A 22,551-nucleotide genomic window follows, 5' to 3' on the forward strand; every position below is an offset into this window, starting at 1 on the left:
ACTAAGATGTTTGAAATAGAAAAAATAGACATACGAAAAGATTAAAGAAAATTCAATATCCATTATATATCTAAAAAATTAATTTTAATCATATGTAAATGACGTAACTTTATATCGAAAGATAAATCTCGACCCCTGCCAGAGAGTTTGTACTTTATAACATTGAATAGTACAATTTAAGCGGTTATAATCACGTGAAATCTTGGAGGCCGAAAGCACATTACGGTTAACGACGAGTGTTTATTTGGCTATTAAGTTTATTAAACTTGGACTCGGTATATAAAGTGACGAAAATACCCTCCTGCACTCCAAAAACTTCTTTAATTTCTTTCAGTTTTTCCATTTTCCCTCGTTATTCTCTTCTCGTTCTCGAAGCTGATCCCTCTTACTTCCATTTTCTTCCAAAATATCTTCTGAATTAACTTGAATTCGCTCGAATTTCTTCATCGATCACCATTATGGCTGTAGCATCCAACGATGTAAGTCTACCAAGCTTCTTCGTCTTCTTCATAAATGAACACAGTATACAATTGGACTGGCTTATAATTTTTGCTACTCTTTCTTGGATTTTAGGGTTTTGTACTGTGTTAAATTTCTTGAGATTTTTTCTTTGTGTTTATGTTGGAGTAGCGAGAAGATGAGGAGACGCTGCTTCCACTTTCTGATTTGGCTGGTGAAGGTCCTCAGCTCATCGATGGTACTTAAGCATTAATGTTTTCTGGGTTCTTTGTTCTTAATTTTTTTAATCAATTTTGAGCAAATGAATAAGCAATCGGAGGAAGAAAAAGAAGCAATGTGTTTGTGTTTTACTATTACGAAGAATGGGGACTACAGGATAAGTAGAACATTTCCCATGTTTATATAGTTGATAGGTTGTTCAAAGAGGATACTCATTCATGCTACATTGACACTCTTGAATAAGCAATTGGAGGAAGAAAAAGAAGCAATGTATATGTGTTTTACTATTTCAAAGAATGGGGACGACAGGATAAGTAGAATATTTCCAATGTTTATACAGTTGATAGGTTGTTCAAAGGAGATACACATTCATGCTACATTGTCACTCATAAATGCATGCGAGGAAGAAAAAGAAGCAATGTGTTTATGTTTTACTATTTCAAAGAATGGGGACTACAGGATAAGTAGAACATTTCCAATGTTTATACAGTTGATAGGTTGTTCAAAGAGGATACTCATACATTGGCACTCTTGAATGCACACGAGGAAGAAAAAGAAGCAATGTGTTTGTGTTTTACTATTTCAAGAATGGGGACTACAGGATAAGTAGAACATTTCCCATGTTATTGTGATCTACAAAAGATCAAGTTAAACTGCATTAAGCTCTCTTGTTTTTGGCGTAAACAGATGTACTTAGAAGATACTGAGACAATCGTTGATATCCTGGGCTCTTGTTAGGATTGCTGATTTAGTTCTTTATTTTTGACATGTTGTAGATATGGTTTTCAGTACAACCAATGTACTGTCCTTGTCAATATACACAAATGTTACTTGCTCAGAAAAAAAGAAGAAGAACATTTCCCATGTTTATACAATTGATAGGTTGTTCAAAGGGGATACTCATTTTGAATGCCCTTGAGGAGGAAAAAGAAGCAACGTGTTTGTGTTTTACTATTTCAACAATGGGGACTATAGGATAAGGAGAACATTTCCCATGTTTATACAGTTGATAGGTTGTTCAAAGGGGATACTCATTCATGCTACATTGGCACTCTTGAATGTCTGGTTACACCAAAATAAACAAGTAGTTAAAGAATTAAAGGATTAGAAACAAAACAAACAAACATATCGTGACTCATTTTGTATACTTGTGTCTGAACTATGCTAAACTATGGCACTGATATGTTATTTGTTTAAAATATAAGCTTGAGGTATAGGAATCCACGTTATGGCAAGTTGACTTATAATGTTAGTACTTTCACATTTTAGATTTGCTTGTTGTCCAATGAAATGTTGGGAACTGAATAATCATCTTGAATAGCTTATTCTCGAGTTTAATAGTTTGCAATCACAAGAGATTCATTTACTTAACCTTTTGGAGTATTAGTATAATGGTTGAGTAGAGCCACTTTGGTATGTTTTGATGAGCTTTAACTTTATGGTGCATCTCCGCGTCATTGGATATCTAAAGTATGGCGGACAAAAGTCTTATGTAGCATTTGGACGACTGTGTTATGTATGATGTTGTTGGAGATATGATAATGAGAAGGATTGTGTAGTGCAGCAACATGGTGCTTATACCATGCAGCTTCATTTCAAGCTGCTACAATTTTTAAATTAAACCAAATCTTAGTTGATTGTACATTGGCTTATTCGATATGTTTGTCTATGTTCTTACAACTGGTTCTTGAGTTTTTGATCTGATGGTTTCTCCATGTTGACTTGTTAGCACCAGTAGTAACAGGAAATGATGGGGAAAATCAGCTACCAGAGGATCCCCAAACATTCAGGTTCACTTTTAAGGTAGAGAACTTCTCTAGGTTGAATGTGAAGAAGTTCTACTCTGATGATTTTTCTGGTGGAGGCTATAAATGGTATTGTAATATTCTTTCTTATCCTTCCATATTCTTTGCACACAGTAAAGCTATTACCTTAGGTCCCATGATGTTTTTTCCCCCTACTATTTGACAGGCGGATTTTAATTTTCCCCAAGGGCAACAATGTTGATTACTTGTCTATGTATCTGGATGTTGCTGATTCAGCTGCTTTACCTTATGAGTGGAGTATATATGCCCAGTTCAGTTTGTCAGTAGTTAATCAAATTCAGAACAATTACTCAATCAGAAATGGTACTTGCTACATATTTCAATGTTCAGATACAATTCCTCTTCTCCAGTTGATAGACCAAAATTTTCTCTTTTGAATTTTTAAAGACCAGATTAAGGGTTTATTTTCTGTTGTGCCTGCTCTGCTGATTGTTTCTTCTGTTAATAACCTGACTGTTGGATAACTATATTAAGTCATAGAGAACAGACATCATGTGCTTTTTACGTGAGTGTAGTTCAAGATGTAGTTTGGACACTTTGCCCTTTCCCTGCTCACTTCCTTTTAGTGTTTTCACTGACTTCCTTTCCCTCCCACCCTCCTATCTCTTTTCCCATTATTACTTGCCCCCCTTGACTCTTGTTATATATCAATTAGCAACTCTAAAACTCTATCTTCCTTCCCCTTGAGCAAAACATACAAGTCTTCCCCGAAATTTAGAAGTCTATTTCCCACCAATTTAGTGATCTACTTCCTTTAATTATAGCTAATGGCTGATCATTTTCCTGAACCTTAATATTTGAATGCAATCAACACCCTACCTTCCCGTGGGAACCGTCCTTTATCCCCTATTATCTACCTTATGTTCCCCCCAACAGGGGATATTTGCTTCCAAATCAGCGGTGTTAAGGAGGTTGTCCCAACTAAAATGTAAGTTGCGAACGTCCTTGATGAGCTCCAAGTAGCCCTCTCCTTCTTATTACAATCAACTGCCTTCCCCTTCCCCTTGTTCTGATTCTGTACCTCATTGAGGCACCAACAATGGTTCAACTCCTTTGGACATAATTACTTCCCTATCGATTTACAACAACAAAAATAGGGATTTTCTCCTTGCTCTCCAACTTAGATAGAGAAATAGCCCAATGGTTTTTGGCACATTCTTGAGGTAGGCAATCCCTCTTCCCTCCTTTAACCTTGTGGTTTGGGAAGCTGATTCAACCTATTCCTCCCTGTTGCTTTCATTGTCTAATGACACTCATGTCTTTTTATCTTATTTTTCAAATTCTCCCTCAATGCAAAATGAATGCGGTCGCCATGCTTGTTTAAAACCTTTATTTGCCTTTCCAACATACTCTTTGATGATGAGAACCTAACTTTTTTCCTCCCACATGAAAGGTTCGTGAACATCCAAACTGTGTCTCCATCTTCCATCATCAACCACCATTTACTCGACGCTCTACCTTCTTTCTTCACGAGGGTACTAACCTTCAACATGTCATGCATGCTATAACCGTGTTGACAGAATCTCCACAATACTATCCAGCTGCAATCTGGTGGTGCTTTTGGAAAGAAAGAAATGTATTATTTTGGTTAGATTTTGGTGTAACTTGGCAAGATGTACATCTATCTTTTGTAACAGTTCTGTTTGCATCTTCTCGGTGCCGTTAATGAAAATGCTTACTTCATCTAAAACTCGGAGATGTACATGCTTTTCCCCCCAGTTCCACGATTGACTTCATCAGCACATTGACAGTTACCGATTAAAAAGAGCTCTTAATAAAAGTAAGAAGATTGATCAAAGAACCTGCAAACCTGAGTTGCCAATCTTGAATGAAAACGTGAGCTCCTAAATCCATGACATTCCTGTAATTTTTCTTTTGGATGTGTCTCTTCTGGTACTCTCATTCTGCTGTTTTCTGAATGGTCAATAATCTTTTCGTTATTGTACCTTAAAATTAAAAAGACAATTAGCCACTCAATTATGTCTTAGTATGAGGTTAGTTGTGATCGGTTATGCACATTCTTCTCTATTGGATTATATACAACCCCATGAGCATTACAACCAATCAATCGAGGTAAAAAAAAAAAGAAAATGAAAAAGCAGTCAGCGACCAGGGGGTTAGAATAAGTAGTCTGATCCAGGTTGAGTTGCCAAGCAGTTGCTTGTTCAACTTTTGCATGTGCTTCACTTGGACTCTTTTTTTGTCCTTGACTGATGTGCAATGCACACACCCCATTTTTGGGATTTGTTGAGTTTGTCTGTCTTTTGATTTACATTTTTCTCTTGCTTTAATATATTAGAAGAAATCTTTCTAATGTTGAAACCCTTTTCTAAGGCTGGATTGTTGCTTGGGAGGGAGGATGTCTAGTTCCCACTAGTCCTACCTCATGCTATTTTTCCGATAAATCTTCTCTTTGGGAGGGGGTTGGAAGTTGGGTTGTGGGAACTGGTTTCCATCTTGTGTGAAGTGCTTATCAGGATCGTGTATTTTATTAATACTAGATTATATGACAAAAGAACAGTAACTAGGAGTTCTGGCAATTTCCAATGTGCAATGGAAATACTTCAGGCTGTTTTAGCTAAGCCCATAAAAGTTCGAACATAGAATAATTGCATTTGCTGTTTTATAGGTCTCTATAAAAGTTTTTCTTCTTGTGCTTTGCAGAGGCACACCACCAATTCAATGCTAAGGCCAGTGATTGGGGTTTCACAAAGTTTATGTCACTTGCTGAGCTATACGATCAAAATGGGGGTTATCTTGTTGATGATGCGTTCACTGTTGAAGCTGAGGTTGCTGTGCGAAAAACTGTTGATTATTTGTTGTACGACTCAAAAAAAGGAACTGGTTTTGTTGGACTCAAGAATCAAGGAGCTACATGTTATATGAACTCTCTGCTCCAGACTTTCTACCATATTCCTTACTTCAGGAAGGTTAGCTACTATGCTGCATTCTTTTATGTGGTCAATTAAAGGATTCAATGTGATGCTTTAAGAGTTCACTGGGTTCACAGGCTGTATACCACATGCCTACAACTGAGAATGATATGCCGTCTGTGAGCATCCCCCTGGCCTTGCAAAGTTTATTCTACCAGCTCCAATACAGTGACAGCAGTGTAGCAACAAAGGAGTTGACAAAGTCATTCGGGTGGGACTCTCATGATTCTTTCTTGCAGCATGATGTGCAAGAACTCAATAGAGTTCTATGTGAAAAGCTTGAGGGAAAGATGAAGGTAAAATTATGCATATCAAGTTATTCTTCTGTGCTTTGGTAACTGATTGATAACTGCTCTTCTGCCGGTGTTAGGGAACCCTTGTGGAAGGCACCATACAACATTTATTTGAAGGGCACAATATGAACTACATTGAGTGTATCAATGTGGATTACAAATCTAGGAGAAAGGAGTCATTTTATGGTATCTTCAGTTGATCAAACAAGCTCGTGCTGTTTTCTTTCTTAGCCATTTTATCCTTATATCTTATAATGCTTTGTACATTTGTGTGTGGCAGATCTTCAGCTTGTTGTCAAAGGTTGTTCTGATGTTTATGCTTCTTTTGATAAATATGTTGAAGTTGAATGTCTTGATGGTGATAACAAATATCAAGCAGAGCAATATGGTTTGCAGGTAAGGTTGGCACATGAGTTATTGAGTTTTGTATTTTGCTATGATCTTTGAGCAACTTGATTAAAATTTTCAGGGAAGTTGAGCTTCAATTTTCTGTTGCCTACCTTGTCTCTCATTCCTTTTCAGCTTCTCTGCTTGGTCACACCGTTGAGGGTTTTGGTCACTCTTTTGCAAAATCAACCTTATCTAATACCGAGTATTATGGTTGTTTCAGGATGCAAGGAAGGGTGTGTTGTTTATTGATTTTCCCCCAGTCCTGCAGCTTCAGTTAAAGCGCTTTGAATATGATTATATGCGAGACAATATGACAAAGGTCAGTGCTCTTTTAGTCTAGCAAGTGCCAGCTATTGTTCCATGATTTCAAAATTTTAGACTGTCAAGTGTTCTTCTGCTCTTGGATATGTCTGTTGCTTTTCCTCTATATACTAGATTAGTGTATGTGCGTTCCACGTGTTAGTCGCGTAAAAAAATTGTACTTTTAAATATTATAGGTAGATTTGTGTCTCACTGAAAGTAAGCAAATAAGACAATACTAATAATTAAAGAACTCCAATTTTTAAATGATGATAAAAATAAGCATGAAACAAACGCGAGGAACACTTTTTATGTATAGATGACATATATAAACATATACCTGACCAATAGCGGGGCAAGAATTAGGATGAAATCTGGCAGGACTTTTGCGTCTTCTATCAACATTATTGCTAGAAAACATTGAGCCAAAATAACCTAACAACGGGTTTGGAAAAAAAATAATAATTGAAGTGAGTATTTATTGAACACGAAACGCAAGAAAATCAAATAAGATCCACTAATCAAAATAAATTATAACTCACTGAAAATACGCAAATAAGAACAGTAATTAAAGAACTCCAATTTTTAAATGATGATAGAATAAGTTAGTGAGAATTAACTTTGTCCAGGTTGGAGGAAGCAGTATAAACCTGACCCAGTTGAGGGAGAGACAACCAAAGATGTAGGCTGCCTTCGAGCAAGCTTTGAGCCAGTTTGGATTAGCTTATTTTAAGTTCTTTTAAGCTAAAATAGCTTTTAAGCATTTTTGGATTATTTGGATAAATTTTAAAAGTGCTCATAAGCACTTAGTTTTAAGCTAAAATGATTAAATAATCCAAAAGCTATTAGTGAGAATTTTTATCTTATGGCTTTTGGCTTATAAGTCAAAAATGAAAAGCCAATCCAAACAGGCCGTTTGTTTTGTTTATATATAGAAGTGTCCAACTATTTTTTATTCTAAATAATTTTGTTTTTGAAATTCTAAAAAGTTAATCTACGTAATATTTATGTTTTGAACTTCTAAAAAGTTAATTCTCCTTCCCATATATTCACGCACATAAGGAAAAAGAAAACCTACCAACATTAATTATGATAATTCTCCTAATACCTCTTACCATATACTTTAAGACTCTTTAATTTTTCATGGTTTAAAGGTCTTGAGTCAATATTATAAAGATGATTAATAATAATTTGAGGAAAATAGTAAATGATAGTTTTGTCTATTGTAGAGTCTTTTAATGAAGGGCGAAAAGTTCACACAACATTTCTAAGGACCTTCATGTTTTTAAAGTAATATAGATTACTTATATAAAAAAGTCATCTTGAATTTGTTTGGATGGTTTGATTGATTCAATTATTTATCGGTGATGCAATGTAGATAAATGACCGATATGAGTTCCCTTTGCAACTTGATCTGGACAGAGAGAATGGTAAATACTTGTCTCCCGAGGCTGATAAAACCGTCAGAAACCTTTACGCACTTCACAGGTATCATATTCTTTGAAGTCTTAATTATGATGTTTTTTTTTTAAAAATCAGCTTTCCACTTTTGTGTTAAATTATAATTGCATTTTCCCCTCTAAATGACCCACCAACATCAATAAAATTATTTACCTTACAAAAGGAAAAAGTGCCCATTGTTTTAATGAAATGGGCCAGATATTTAGCCAACCCAGAAAAATAAGTATATAACTCAGTTAGTAAATAAATGGGAACAAGAAAATTGGCCTGGTGGCAGTCAATTCATAATGAGCTTTCACATACCAGCATTATTCTAATTAGCTGATTAACAAATCTAACAAACTTGCTGAGCGAAACAGAACCTGCCTTGATGATTTAGAAACTGATCCTTGCATAGTTTTAAGCGCATTATGTGGTTATTCTTCCACTTCGGCCCACTGTGATCTGATAGTGGATGGAGGAAGAAGAAAACAGAAAGCTAGGACATAAATCCCTTGCAAATCATGCATAGGTCATTTTTTTGATAAAGAAAATCATGCATAGGTCATATGATGATGAAGAAGAATGTGAGCTAAAAGGATCTTTAGATCATACAAGAATGGAAATTAGTGGCAATGATGAAGATGCTATATCTTCCCTGGTATAATAGATTTTAGAAACTCAAATTTCCGTTGAAAGTCAGATTCACTGGAAGTCTTAAGCATGTGAGCATAGAGACTGGTACGTTTCGAATCGTGATGCTACAACAATTGGATACACTATTTGTGATGAATATAGGTGGTTCTTGAATGAATGCACTTTATCAGGAAAAACGTGGTTCTTGGATGAATGTATGATTGACCAAGTATATCATAACAGACTTCTGTGTGCAGGAAGCCTACCTAAGTCAACTGGAATAATGTTATTTCTCTGTACTTAAGGCTGTAGTATTCACATCAAAGACTTTTGCTTGCCTGTTCATCTTTTTTTTTTTTTTGGGATAATGTAGCTCATCTGTTTTCATTTTTTAACCTCCTTCTTGGCAGTGTATTAGTCCATAGTGGTGGTGTGCATGGTGGACACTATTATGCTTTCATAAGGCCAACTCTTTCAAACCAATGGTAAACATTTTACGCATGAGTTTGTCTCTTCATACATGGATTATCATTGTTTTTTTGAAATCATGAAGTATTACACAACTGTATTCTTCCTCTTCTTATTCGTAATAACTATGTTGCCCTTTTGATAAGAAATTGCTTTTGCCTGCTTTGGAGTTGGAGTCAGAGCTTTTATTGACATTTTATAAAACTATGTAATTGGAAGTCTCTTTTCAAAAAGCCATCCATTGTACTTCTTCAGGTTGTTCCATTGTTTTCATCATACAGAACAATTGTTATTGGTCTCATACCATGATACCATTTTCTGTTTACTTTTTGTGTATTGCATGAATTTTCTCCTCTTCTCCAGTGGCTTGTGAAGTTGGGAAATCAAAGTGCTTCTTCCCAAAGCATCCTAAGCTTTAGCCTGTAGGATGAGTTGTCCCAACATGTTGGGCATCCCTAAGGCTGAAAGTGATTGATAGTTCTCCTGTTTATCATAGTGGTGAGAGACCAAACTAGTTTATTTTCAGAAGGAGAAGTAACTACATACTTCATGGGGCTTAGGCTTCAGATCTGAGCATGTAAAACATCCTTACCCACTTCCAAAAAGGCTATAACATTCTTCACTGTATACAGTAGGTAAGTGTTTCACATTCAGTCAGACAAACGTCCATCCTATAATCGGACCTGTTAAAACTGGGAGGGTATATTTTGTAAGGGTCTATTTTGTTGTCTGTATTATGAAGTTGTTTGTATTCAGTTAGAATGGAATACTTCAACATCTGTTTCTTTGTAAATATGTTGGTTGCCCACAACGCCTGTGTATCTCTCTAGCTATTTTAATCTCTGTGGTTGTATTTACCACTGACACCATCTATGTTTTATCTTTTGCTGTAATCACCTTGCTGCTGCTCTTTCACATATATAGAGAACTAGCTTTACGAATGTCTCAAGAAGGAGACATAGTTATGAGATTAATTTTTCCACTTTCCACTTTCCATGCAAGATGGCTTGACTTTTCCATTTTTTTTTAAAGGTAATAATAACTTAGCTTTTCTATTTTTCATGATTAATATGCTGAAATATAAGTATGAAACACTTGTCTGATCTTATTGGCAGTATGAAATGGATAATCTTAGCTCTTCTGGCCTTGTTACTGTTGAAAGAAACTTCTCCTTGTATTAGTCTATATTACCTTTAAATGCATTCAGAGAAAGTTATTTCCAGTTGCGGTACATTGAAATGCCCCCTTATTATGTGTTTTTCCTGTATATGATGTGATCATCGAGGCTTATTGTTTAGAATGAGTCAGAGTCATAATCATAAGTTGGTATTGGTTAATCTACTTCAACCTCCACTTGTGTGTCCTCCTTTCATCTTTAGTCTACAATCGGACAATGAGTATTTCGCTGCATCATATTTGGTTGTTTATTACTGAAATTAACTGACCGTGTTTCATATTCCGTTGCATCATATTTGGTCATCTTGTACTTCAGTTACCTGACAATTTTTCTTTTGTCTGCTTTATTATTTTTTTGCCTTTGGTTTATTCTGCAAGTCTATGATTCTTTTTCCTAGGCGAGTAACATGAATGTTTCCAGGTATAAATTTGATGATGAAAGAGTGACTAAGGAAGATGCAAAAATGGTATTAGAAGGGCAATATGGTGGTGAAGAGGAGGTAATCTCCGACTTGGTTTTACTCATTGGTCTTGATCTTTCCCAGGATATCAGATTTGTTGAATTAATTTTAATGTTCCTTCTGGATTGATAGCAGTTTCCAGAGACAAATCCTGGATTCAACAATACACCCGTTAAATTTACGAAGTACTCAAATGCTTACATGCTGGTCTATATACGAGAAAGTGATAAAGAGAAAGTAATGTGTACTATTGATCAGAAGGACATAGGTGAACACCTGAGGGTAAGATGCAGCAGCAGCAGCATGAGCTGTCTATTTATCATTGCACCTATTTCACATGTTGATCTGACTATACTTATGGACATCTTCTAGGCAAGGTTGAAAAGAGAACAAGAAGATAAAGAGCAGCAGACGAAGGAAAAATCAGAGGCACACCTTTACACAATTATAAAGGTTTTTTATTAATATACCAGCATTCACAATGATTTAGGACAAACTCCTGTTCTTTAGTTACCTTTTAATTATTACATGACATGGCATGACTAGGTTGCTCGTGATGAAGACATGCGACGGCAGATTGGAAAAGATATATATTTTGATTTGGTGGATCATGAGAAAGTTAAGAGCTTCCGCATTCAAAGGCAGACACTTTTTAGTGTTTTCAAGGTAACCGGCTATCGTTTAATCTCAAAATGCTACTGGTCTGAGGATTTATTTGCTTGTCTACATGCTGTAAGCTCTAGTAAAATGCAACGAGATAAGTTCAGTAAGACTCTATGAGATACAGTTTATTACTGTTACCTTAAATTGGTTGTATTTCCTATGAAGTAGATGAAGATACTCAGATGTATACTTCTTTAAATTAATGTGTTTGTATTGACATGGTTACACTTTTTGACCTTTGGCATAAGATTCTTAGATGCGTCAGTATAATCCAGCTAATAATTTGATATTCATTCACTCCTATATGCACCCCTTTCCTTGCTGTACAAAGCTGTTGCTCAACCAGAAAATCTGGTAACATTGTTTCTTTTGTTCAAAATCAGCATACTAACAAGACCAAAATCTATTCTCAACTATTAGATTTTTTTGAGGAAGGTAACAATTGTATTCTCAACTAGTAGATATCACCTATTTGAATCTCTTTCTTTCCGTGGTGCCTTATCTTTAGCTAAACCTGCATTGATTCCCTAAAATTGTGTAGTCTACCTCGTCCTTTTTTAACACTTTCACTCACTATAGTTTTACGCCTGCATTTGTAAGTTGATGTAAGATATAACCAAACCATCTCAAATAACCTTTTCTCATTTTATTCTCAATGCATGCTAGTTGCACCTTCTAGCAAATATGATATTTTTAGTCTTATCTAATCTTGTATTACCGCACATCCATCTTAGCATCTGCGTTGCTTCAACACTTATCTTGTGCATATGTTGGACTTCAGCGGCCCAACAGTCACTGCCATATAACATTGCCGGTTTTGTAACCGTTCTGTATAACCTACCTTTCACTTTGGTATGCATCCTTCTATCACAACACCCAGGGTGCCACTTTCCGTTTCAATCCTCCAGTTTTAATACCTAGGTTTACCCTTACTGAACAAATATTACATGTGTATTGATACTTTGCATAGATTCTTTAGGACTAAAAAGCTGCGAAAAAGTTTTAACATACCCATTTCTGATTCATTCCTGATTCGACACTTAAAATATAAGAGAACTGATAGTAATTTTTACTTTTACCTCATTTTATTTGATAATATGTTAGTCTGAGATGAGTTTGATTGGACAAATATAGTTGGTTAGGATTCATATAGCCCACCCCATTTGGGTTTGAGGTTTTGTTGTTGAATATTATAAGTCCATGTTACTTGAGCCATATTATTTTTTTGTATATTATATGTCCATGTTACTTAAGCCATATGCCTTGTTTCGTGATAATAGTGCTGTTCCCCTGATAACCTTCAGGCTGCGTCGTGTGTCTGTATCAGTGCCTGAAAAGCTATGAAAATTGTGTTGTTCAGATTTATTGTTGTAACATTAAATGTTAGTTGAAGTCTGACAGTAACATTAATCTTTTCTGATGCATTCGCTGCAATGTCATGACATACTTTTTTATTATGTTAACTAATTATATAGCTGTATGCAGGAGGAGATCACAAAAGAGTTTGGTGTGCCAGTGCAATTTCAACGTTATTGGCTCTGGGCAAAGCGTCAGAATCATACCTATCGTCCTAATCGGTTATTGACGCATCTTGAAGAAGCTCAAACTGTAAATTTTTCTCTTCCTAGAATTTATTTCGACAGTTGGATTTAGTGGTAGTGGTGCTATAGTATAAAAGAGGATGTCCCCCCAGTACATGAAGCTCCCGCATGTAGGGGTTTTCAGAAATTAGATGTATATCCCCATCCCACAAGTAGGGTCAATAATTTAAGGTAACCCATATCCTCTAGGTAAATATTCACCTACCCATCCGTTGTGCCTAGAGTATTCAATGGTAGTCTATAATTATTTATAACATGCGAAGATGCTAGAGCTTGTAAGGATGAGATGTACACGTTATGGGTGACTCCAAATTAGAGGATGAGAATTGATACACTAGCGTACTACTAAACCCCACGAACTGGCAGTCTTAAAAGCTCATGCTATGAAAATCATTTGCTTGTTCGATTATTTGACAAGTTTTACCTGAATGTAGGTTGGACAATTCAGGGAAGTATCCAATAAGGTTCACAATGCAGAGCTAAAATTGTTTCTAGAAGTAGAGTTGGGACCGGTAAATATTCATTACCAGTGTGCTGTGCTGGTGCTTATTTTAAGATCTTTTCTTTATGACCAGTATTCATATAATTTATGCATAATGTCTAGGAACTAATGCCCCTCTCTCCACCGGAAAAGGCCAAAGATGATATTCTGCTTTTTTTCAAGCTTTATGATCCTGAGAAAGAAGATATACGGTACAATAAATTATCTTCTTCATATTTTGCGTTTACATGACAGTTGTTTTGGCGATCTATGATGTCTTTCGTGTACACAGGTATGTTGGAAGACTCTTTGCGAAAGGAATCAGTAAGCCCACTGAAATCTTGAGCAAACTAAATGAAATGGCTGGCTATGCCCCAGATCAAGAGATTGAGCTTTATGAGGTATGTTCCTAGAACATCTTTAGATATACTGTACACTCCTTGATCACTCTGTACCAATTGGGAAGCAAGAAGCTTTGTTGAGGCGTGTTAGGGTGCAAATCACTGGCTATTCCAGAACTTGCAGTTGACAAGAGCTAAAGTGCTCTGCTTTTCTAGTTTGTTTCCGTTCAGCCTCCTTATGTTTGCAGTATGTTAAAAATGTTAGGTTCCATTGCCTCCACTCCTTGGGGTCCAGTTTATGTGCTGGGGCACAAGACTTTGAAAAATATGTTATTCTGCCTGCTGTTCAAATAGCTTTTATTTTAGCTTTTGTTTTTTTGTTTTTCTTGATATGTCAACATATGCTTTGATTTAGCGGGAAAACTCAGTGGTATGCAAAAAGTAAAAACGGCACCAAAATATGAGTGCTGCAAATGACACCCAGTTATTGTGCTAACTCTAAAACATTGTGATGCACCCAAAAGTCTATGAGGGACAAGAGATTAGTCCTCGTTTGTATAAAAGTATATTCTACCCCTTCAAAACTTCCCGTGATGGTGCTTTTCTTGTCTTGATTACTTTTATGCTCCTTTCTCTTTCTCTCTTGTATTGGTGAATATGTGAAGAAGTTGGATGTGCCACTATATTCAAGAGTTATGTTAATTTAAATTCAAGGATTCTAGACGGTTGGGACTACAAGTAAACTTCCACAGTTCTTGAGAAAATGAAGAATTCCTGTGAAGCTAGAAGCATTTAGAAATTAATTATGATCTCAAATTTGAAGTTATATTATCAATTCGAAATTGATGTTGTTAAGATCCATTAAACTTACTAGTATCATTATATTCAAAATACAAAAAATAAAACAAGAACAATGATCATGCTATCTCGCTGTGTTAAGAGTTCGGTTCTTAAGTTGTATATTTTCTCACGTTGGAGATTATCATGTCTATTGTGTTTAACACCAATGAGAAGGTGTTAGTTTGTACTGAATCATCGATTATTCAATAGAATCTCTGTCTCTCTTCTTTCCTCATATGGTATTAGAACCTCTATGATTGTGGTAGGGATTTAAGCAGTTCTGCCTGGTTGCTTGCCCGTCTAAAGTTTTTTGGCTTCTTTTCTTTTCTCTTTTCAGTGACTGTTCTAGTGTACCACTCTTATTTCTTCTGTGACTGTTCTTATGGTACCATGTCTCCTATTGAAGACAGTTCTAGCCGCACAATTTTTTTTTGGGTGATATTTCCTGGAAAATTTTGCCAGCGATTCCCCTATAAAAGGATTTTTTCACCAGATTTTTTTCGGCAAATTTTCTTGGCAAATGTGCGTTTTTTTTTCTTTACAAAATAAGCAAACTCAAGTTGATTTTTCCAGTTTGAGTTTAAGGGGGATTGTAGAATAAAGGGCAGCTCGGTGCACTTAAGCTCCCGCTATGCACAGGGTACGGGGAAGGGCCCGACCACAAGGGTCTATTGTACGCAGCCTTATCTTGCATTTCTGCCAGAGACTGTTTCCAAGGCTTGAACCCGTGACCTCCTGGTCACATGGCAGCAACTTTACCAGTTACTCCAAGGGGGATTGTAGAATGCTAAGCATAAATGTTAGAATGTTTGAGTTCTAAGAGTTTACTTGGAAATCTTATGTTGTCCACACAGACACTTATTTTGTGTATTAAGAATAACACCTATATTCATTTGATTATCAAGCAGTCTTGTGGAAGTAGGAAGACACCTGATTAGGGAAATGACCTATTTAAGAGAACATACATGGGCTGATTGTGTAAAGGTTTGTTAAAGAACTGAGCAACTAATATTAAGGCAATGGGTGGTGTAACTCTAGACTTTTATAGACTCCTTTGGAAGCCCTTACCAATCCATGTGGAACAACTACATTATTTAACACTCTCTTGCATGTGTAACCCAATTTTGGGGCTAAATTAAAGTGAACTTACGAGTGTGAAGGGCCAGCCAAAAGTTGGCTATGATACCAGGTTAGGAAAAATCCCTTGGGCCTAACTTTTTTAACCCCTCCCCAGGAGCTCCCACCTTTTTGCACCCTGTGTGACTTGAACCCACAACCTTAAGGTGGAGGGTGCTTTCCACTGGAGCAACCCAAAAACTAGCTTAACCGACAAAAATATTCCATGACCAAATGAAGATACTACCCATGCCCTGAGTGGAACCTTTGGAACGTGTAACAACATAATATGGTGACCCAACATAAGGTAACCTAGCCACGGGGGTCTGGTTTTGATACCATCTGAGAGAATTTGAGAATCTAACTGAATCACCTTAGGTAATGGGTGGAGTAACCCAAGAGCCTTATAAACCCTTTTAGATGTCCTTACACAATCCATACATAACAACTCTATGAACTCAACATGGTATAAACATGAAACTGTTTGTTTTCTCCCTATAGGTCCACATCTTCTTGCCCCACAGGATAATTATACCTACACTATGTCAAGTTTCTTCTAAATTGTCAATTAGATTCACAATTATCCAGATGTCTTTTGAGGCTTTCTGTCCAGAATTCTTTTTTGTTCCTTGGAAGCAATACAGATCAGCTTCATATTTGTATGTGAGCAGTCATAGTATCCTTCTTTTTGCTCCTTGTTCCCACCAACAGACAGTGCAGCTAATATTTTTCATCTTCATAATTCTACAGTCAACATGTTCCTAACTCTGCGTCTGCATTTCTAGAAATACTCCCCTAATTAACTCTATTTTTTGAGTCAAACTTCCCCTAATCAACTCTTAACTCTAGATTCCTCATCTCATTTCTTCTTTTCTGTTCTTCGTATTCTGGGCTCTGAGAAGATACACTTTTTCCTTTGCTGGTTTCTTCTCAATTGTTTAGAATAATGCGCCTCTGCTTGCTCATCAAATCCTTCAAATAGTTGTATTCCCAACTGCATGCTTACTTAACTTCAGAGCATTCTCTCTATCTAACTTGATACTTCTGAAGCTGTTGCTGAGCATAAATTAGTATGTTTTTTCTTCCTCCTCAAACCATTGAAATAGTAGAGTTTCCATGGAGTAAAGTTCGTACATGGCACCACCATTCTGTAAAATCAACAAAATCCACATTTTATTTATAAAAAAAGTATTACAGTGTCTTTGACAGTAATTTATGTGTTAAAATATTGATAGGTATTGTAGTCTAAGTACTTCGCTGTAAACCAAGAATTTTAAGCAAGAGGAACATAAGTGGCCCAAATAGTTGGATTATATAGGATCTTAAGATCTTGATGAGGTCCTAGTCAAAACAACGACAGAACCCCTTTATGATTTCGGATATTGATTGCTTCCCATGATTATGCAACCTTCAAGTGCAGATTGCAAATCTAGCAGCCATGAACAGAAATAATTTTTGCCTTTTTTTACTAGTTCATTGATATATTTAAGTGGTAGTTTTGTATTGTCATTCTGTAATATCACGTGGAAATATCTAAAGAATTTGGATTATAAAAATTGTAGTAAAAACCCCACCAATTGTTTTTCTGTGTCCAGGAAATATATTTTGAACCAAGTGTCATGTGCGAAAACATTGACGAGAACTCAACTTTTCGATCAAGCCAGGTATGCCCAGACCACACCATGATGTGTATAGTCACGCCAATGTACACTTCTTATGAATGATTCTGTCCTTTTTCTGTGCAGCTTGAGGATGGTGATATAGTATGCTTCCAAAAATCTTTAACGGCTGAAAGTCGACAACAATTCCGTTATCCTGATGTTCCTTCATTCCTGGAGTACATTCACAATCGCCAGGTATTTTATATTAAAATCTGTTCAATAACAATTATGGTCAGTGAGTATTCATATAGTCGACCCCAACTTGCTTTGGACTAAGGTATAGTAGTATTTGTCGTAGCTGATTCCATATGATTGATGATACCATTGTGGATTGCTTCTCAAATTACTTGCATGTATTGAAGACTTCTATTGAGGGAAAACTAGCTGAAATCCAAATCCTGGTTTTTGTTGCATTACATAGGGTTGTTGATAAGTTCCTCGGATCACTTGCATTCACTTAAGGGGGGGGGGGTCTTCAATCTAGGGAAACTTGCTGATTCCCTCCATACAATTGGCATTGAGATTTTTGTCTGAACACAACAATTCAACTTATAGTAGCTGAAGATCTTTAAAATTCTGATAAGATGGCAATTTTTTTTAGCTTTATTCTTTGTTAGCAGCTTTGATTGACTCATTGTCTGGAACTTTGCAGATTTCAGAATGGAATATTAGAACCGAAGCCTTAAACGTTTGGTCTTTCTAGCTTTAATTTTGGTTACCTAAAATTGGAAATTAATGTGAAGAGAAAGAAATGAAACCCTACCTAAAGCAAATGAAAACACCTAGTGTATCTACTTATTGATTTTACTTTCAAAGCAGTAAACAGTAAGGCAAGATCTGCTTATACCACATGGAACCTCTGAGATGGTTTGCAATTAATCAACTTGTTTTCCAACAGTGTTTTGTTCTATTATGGTCCTGCTCCACTTCAAGAAATCTTGACACATTGAAGTATGTCTGCGACTTTGTTGTTCTTTTGGAAGTCATCAGATTTCTGATACTACTATGTTTTTCAGGTCGTTCACTTCCGATCTTTAGATAAACCCAAGGAGGAGGGTTTCTGTTTAGTGCTGTATGTTCAAAAACCTCAGATATGCTGATAATATCATTTTACTTTTTATTTCTCTCTGCCATTGACCAAATTTGAGCATTCATGCTATTCAAACGTTTTCTTGTAAATGCTAGGTCTAGGAATGATACATATGATGAAGTTGTGGGAAGAATAGCTCGACAACTCGAGTTGGATGATCCCTCCAAAATTAGGCTCACATCCCACAACTGCTACTCTCAGCAACCTAAACCTCAACCAATAAAATACCGAGGTGTAGACAACCTTGTAGATATGCTGGTGCACTACAATCAGGTGAGTGCTAAAATCCGTTGGATAATACTGAGCATTAGTTCCTAAAGTCTTATTATCTCTAATTAATCTTGCAGGCTTCTGATATATTGTACTATGAAGTACTGGACATTCCTTTGCCAGAATTGCAAGGTTTGAGAACCTTAAAAGTAGCTTTTCATCATGCTACCAAAGAAGAAGTGAGTATCCAAAACTGATTCTTATTGTTTTCTTCCTTCTTTCTTTTTCATTTTTATAAGTTATTAATTTTCAATTCTCGCTTCTTTACTCTTTAGGTGGTCATTCACACGATCAGACTACCAAAACAAAGTACTGTGGATGCTGTAATTAAAAATCTAAAGACGAAGGTAATATACTGGCCTGGTAGCATTATTGGTTAAGCTAAGTTGAACAAATTTTCTTCTAATTACTGAACAGCCCAACCCTTTCGCTACATTTATTTGGTTTTGTAGCAGGTATTTAATGCCATGTTTGGTTCAAAGTTGGGAAGGGAAATATGTTTGGCTGGTTGGTTTGTTTTTCTTTTGAATATTTTTCCTCTCTCCTGATGCTAAATACAACTTGTAGGGAAGTAAAGCCATTTAACTTCTATAATCTTATGAATATTTGAAGGGTGTAAAAGGGCAATGTTGAGGGTTACAAGCCCTCCACTTAAACTTCTCCTTTTCTTCCTAATGAAACAATGGGCACTTGCCTCTCCTCTTTACTTCCCTCCTCGTATCCTTCCTCTTTCTTCCCCAGCTGAGCATAGCATAAGATTTCTGCTTTGCTGGTACTTCTCTAGCATTAATTTTACTCTTGCTACTCTGCTGTGTCGTGAAACAGGTTGAGTTCTTATGAATATTCGAAGGGTGTAAAAGGGCAATGTGGAGGGTCACAAGCCCTCCACTTTAACTTCTCCTTTTCTTCCTAATGAAACAATGGGCACTTGCCTCTCCTCTTTATGCGCCCTCCTCGTGTCCTTCCTCTTTTGTCCCCAGCTGAGCATAGCGTAAGATTTCTGTTTTGCTGATGTTTCTCTAGCATTAGTTTTACTTAATTGCTACTCTGCTGTGTCGTGAAACAGGTTGAGTTGTCGCATCCAGATGCAGAGCTAAGATTGCTAGAGCTATTCTACCATAAGATTTACAAGGTATTACTTCATTGTTATTGATTATTGCCTCAAAGTTAACCTTCTAATCACTGTTCCTTGATTTACTGCTTCTTGCAAATTCCACGTAATAGTAACACAGTATCCTAATAGGAGCTGTTAAAGCTTGCTTAATCTGCACATTTAGTTCACCGGTTCCTGAAATGGTGGTTTTCTACTCATTTCCTTCTGGAGAGAACTGTCTTTCTTTGCATTATCTTTCCTCTTGTTCCTTATGTTTGCTTTTGTGCAGATATTCCCAACCACAGAGAAGATGGAAAACATAAATGACCAGTACTGGACGCTACGGGCCGAAGAGGTTCTCCTTCCCTCTCTCCCTTTCACTGAACCCATTCTTTTCTTTTGAGGGGTCTAAATGATAGAATCAAAAGGAGAGTAGTTAAGATGCTTGTGTACAACTAGAAGGAAGACTTCAGTTCTTTTTTACAAAGAAGATTAAGAATCTCACGGATAAACCTGCATCCTCCAAAAATTTAAAAAGAATGAAAATAGGAATAAGACCGAAAACAAGGAAAGTGATGTACAAGGAAAACAAGAAAAAGTGGAATCAGTAACAGATCTGGTATTACTGATCTTTGCTTTGATGTTTCCGATATAAGTTCTCACTGGCATGAAGATTGCCTCGTGTCTTTCCATTGAACCCTATGATAGGCATTGAATTCTGATAAGTGTCTTTCCATTGAACCCTATGATAGGGATTGAACTGTTACATCAGAATTCATGACATGGAAATTATTCAGAAGTAACATGGCAATGTTTTCCAAACCTGACATTCAGCATTGGATATGACTGCGTGACATTTGAAGTTGTTTTGTAGTGCAGCAGTTCATCATTGTGGATCCTTTCTTTCTTGCAGATACCTGAAGAAGAGAAAAATCTTGGCCCACATGATCGTTTGGTTCATGTATACCACTTCAATCAGGAGGCAGCACAAAACCAAATAGTAAGATTATTCGGCACTCGTGCCCCCCCCTCTCTGATAGGTTTTCCCTTCACCCTAGGGGAGGTAGGAGGAAAGAAAGAAGAAGATATGGAGAAGAGTTTAAGTTAGGAGAGTGAAAAAATAGGAGACAACTTTTCTGCAGTCACTTGAAATTCAGTAATGTGTCTTATGTATCACTATATTCTTGTCTCTAACAGCGAATTCAAAATTTTGGGGAACCTTTTCTCTTGGTTATCCATGAGGGTGAGACATTAGCTGAAGTTAAGGTGCGTATACAAAAGAAATTGCAGGTCCCAGATGAAGAGTTTGCTAAGGTAATTTGCAACTTGACGTTTCCATTCCCATGAATGAGGGTTTCAATTGGTAGTTCCAAGAATTCCTTTCTCATGTAGATCCTATATTAGATAGTTACTTCTTTTGTTTACAATTTTCCAGTGGAGATTTGCATTCGTCTCGCTTGGTCACCCTGAGTACCTTGAGGACTTGGACATCTTGTCGAGTCGTTTCCAGGTATTAAAATTACTGCTCAAATCTGAAAAAGAAGAATGCAAAAAAGGAGTGGCGCTAAATTCATGATCTAGTCTCATCTCCTCACCACACATCTTTGTGAGATTAAATGTTAGATTGCTTTTCATCTTCTTGTTCCTCTGCAGAGAAAGGATGTCAGTGGTGCTTGGGAGCAGTATCTTGGATTAGACCATTCTGACGGTGCTCCTAAAAGGACTCATGCAGCACATCAGGTAATTTGTGTATCCGGTTCTTACATGTGAATATTATAATTCAGTGCTTAATCCCTAAGATTAATACCAAGAAGAGGCTTGGACTCCTGACATAGTTTGACTTGACTAGGCTACTGTTGCTATTAAAATTTCTAGTTCTACTCATTGTAGCGGTTTATTTACTAGATGGCAGGAAAGGAACATATACTTTGCCTTGAGGAGTCTCAGCCCAATTGCTTTAAGCCCCAGTTCCACTGACTAATGCTTCTTTTCTTTTGGCTACTGAGAGGGTTTCCATTAAGCAAAGTTTCAACCGCAAGTAGTGTTCATTGTGAATGAGAATTCTTATAATTTTTTCCTTTGATGTTGCAGAATCGCCACTCACATGAGAAGCCTATGAAAATATACAACTAGTAACACAACAGAAATGAAGATTAAATTCCACTAATAATCATTGCACTTGTTGCCAAGGCCCAAGCATATAAAGTCAGTAGCAGCAGCGCCACTTGTTTGCTAAATACATGTTGAGTTTGTACAGATTTGATTCTTGTTCCAGGAGCATCTGTTTCTGATATGGATGTGAAGTGTGGTTCAGATCCAGCATCCATATCCTATTGGCTAATCTCGTCTGCGAACTATTACTAACTCACCGCTAGTGTAATTCACACAAATGTGCAAAATTTTGAACAAGCAAATGTATTCATCATATATAGTGTTCTGATTCGTTTCTGGCCTTCTTTGATCTTCAAACCTTTTTTTTTCGTGCCTACAATTGTAATGAGATTGATGGGATTAATGCATTTGAATTTCAAGGGTCTAAAGTCCTAGGGCACCTCTAAATTTTTTCACGTCTTTCATTTTGACACCTTATTTAAGATTTGTTCCTATTGAATACTTGGACAATACATTTAAGCGAGTTTTTTAAAAATAAATTTATTTTGGAATTTATATATATTGTGGCCAGTAAATTACTAATCAAAGAGCGAACATTCACAAGATCTATTGATTTTTTGGAATTTATGAATGAATGATTGGTGAATCGCATCCTCTCTCTTCCGATATAATATTCAGACAA

General features: G+C 36.4%; 1 protein-coding gene across 2 annotated transcripts; it reads left to right on the forward strand.

The window, feature by feature from the left end:
• The first annotated feature begins 318 nt into the window (after positions 1-318).
• LOC129899116 (ubiquitin C-terminal hydrolase 13-like) lies at positions 319-22,199 on the forward strand. 2 transcript variants are annotated; one of them, XM_055973938.1, is made up of 32 exons: positions 319-479; positions 631-697; positions 2,408-2,552; positions 2,650-2,807; positions 5,169-5,434; positions 5,515-5,733; positions 5,808-5,916; positions 6,011-6,126; positions 6,341-6,439; positions 7,799-7,908; positions 8,907-8,981; positions 10,562-10,640; positions 10,734-10,883; positions 10,974-11,054; positions 11,148-11,267; positions 12,750-12,872; positions 13,300-13,377; positions 13,470-13,558; positions 13,639-13,747; positions 17,239-17,307; positions 17,389-17,499; positions 18,321-18,376; positions 18,490-18,667; positions 18,742-18,843; positions 18,940-19,011; positions 19,731-19,796; positions 20,047-20,112; positions 20,671-20,757; positions 20,955-21,071; positions 21,193-21,267; positions 21,411-21,497; positions 21,849-22,199. In XM_055973938.1, the coding sequence occupies exons 1-32, from the start codon at positions 459-461 to the stop codon at positions 21,888-21,890; spliced, it is 3,342 nt and encodes a 1,113-aa protein (XP_055829913.1). In that variant the 5' UTR covers positions 319-458; the 3' UTR covers positions 21,891-22,199. The 2 variants fall into 2 exon arrangements, with proteins under 2 accessions (XP_055829913.1, XP_055829914.1); XM_055973939.1 differs by having other exon boundaries at positions 10,737-10,883.
• Positions 22,200-22,551: the final 352 nt, after the last annotated feature.

This window comes from Solanum dulcamara, chromosome 8 (assembly GCF_947179165.1).
Source record: "Solanum dulcamara chromosome 8, daSolDulc1.2, whole genome shotgun sequence".
Lineage (NCBI taxonomy): Eukaryota > Viridiplantae > Streptophyta > Magnoliopsida > Solanales > Solanaceae > Solanum > Solanum dulcamara.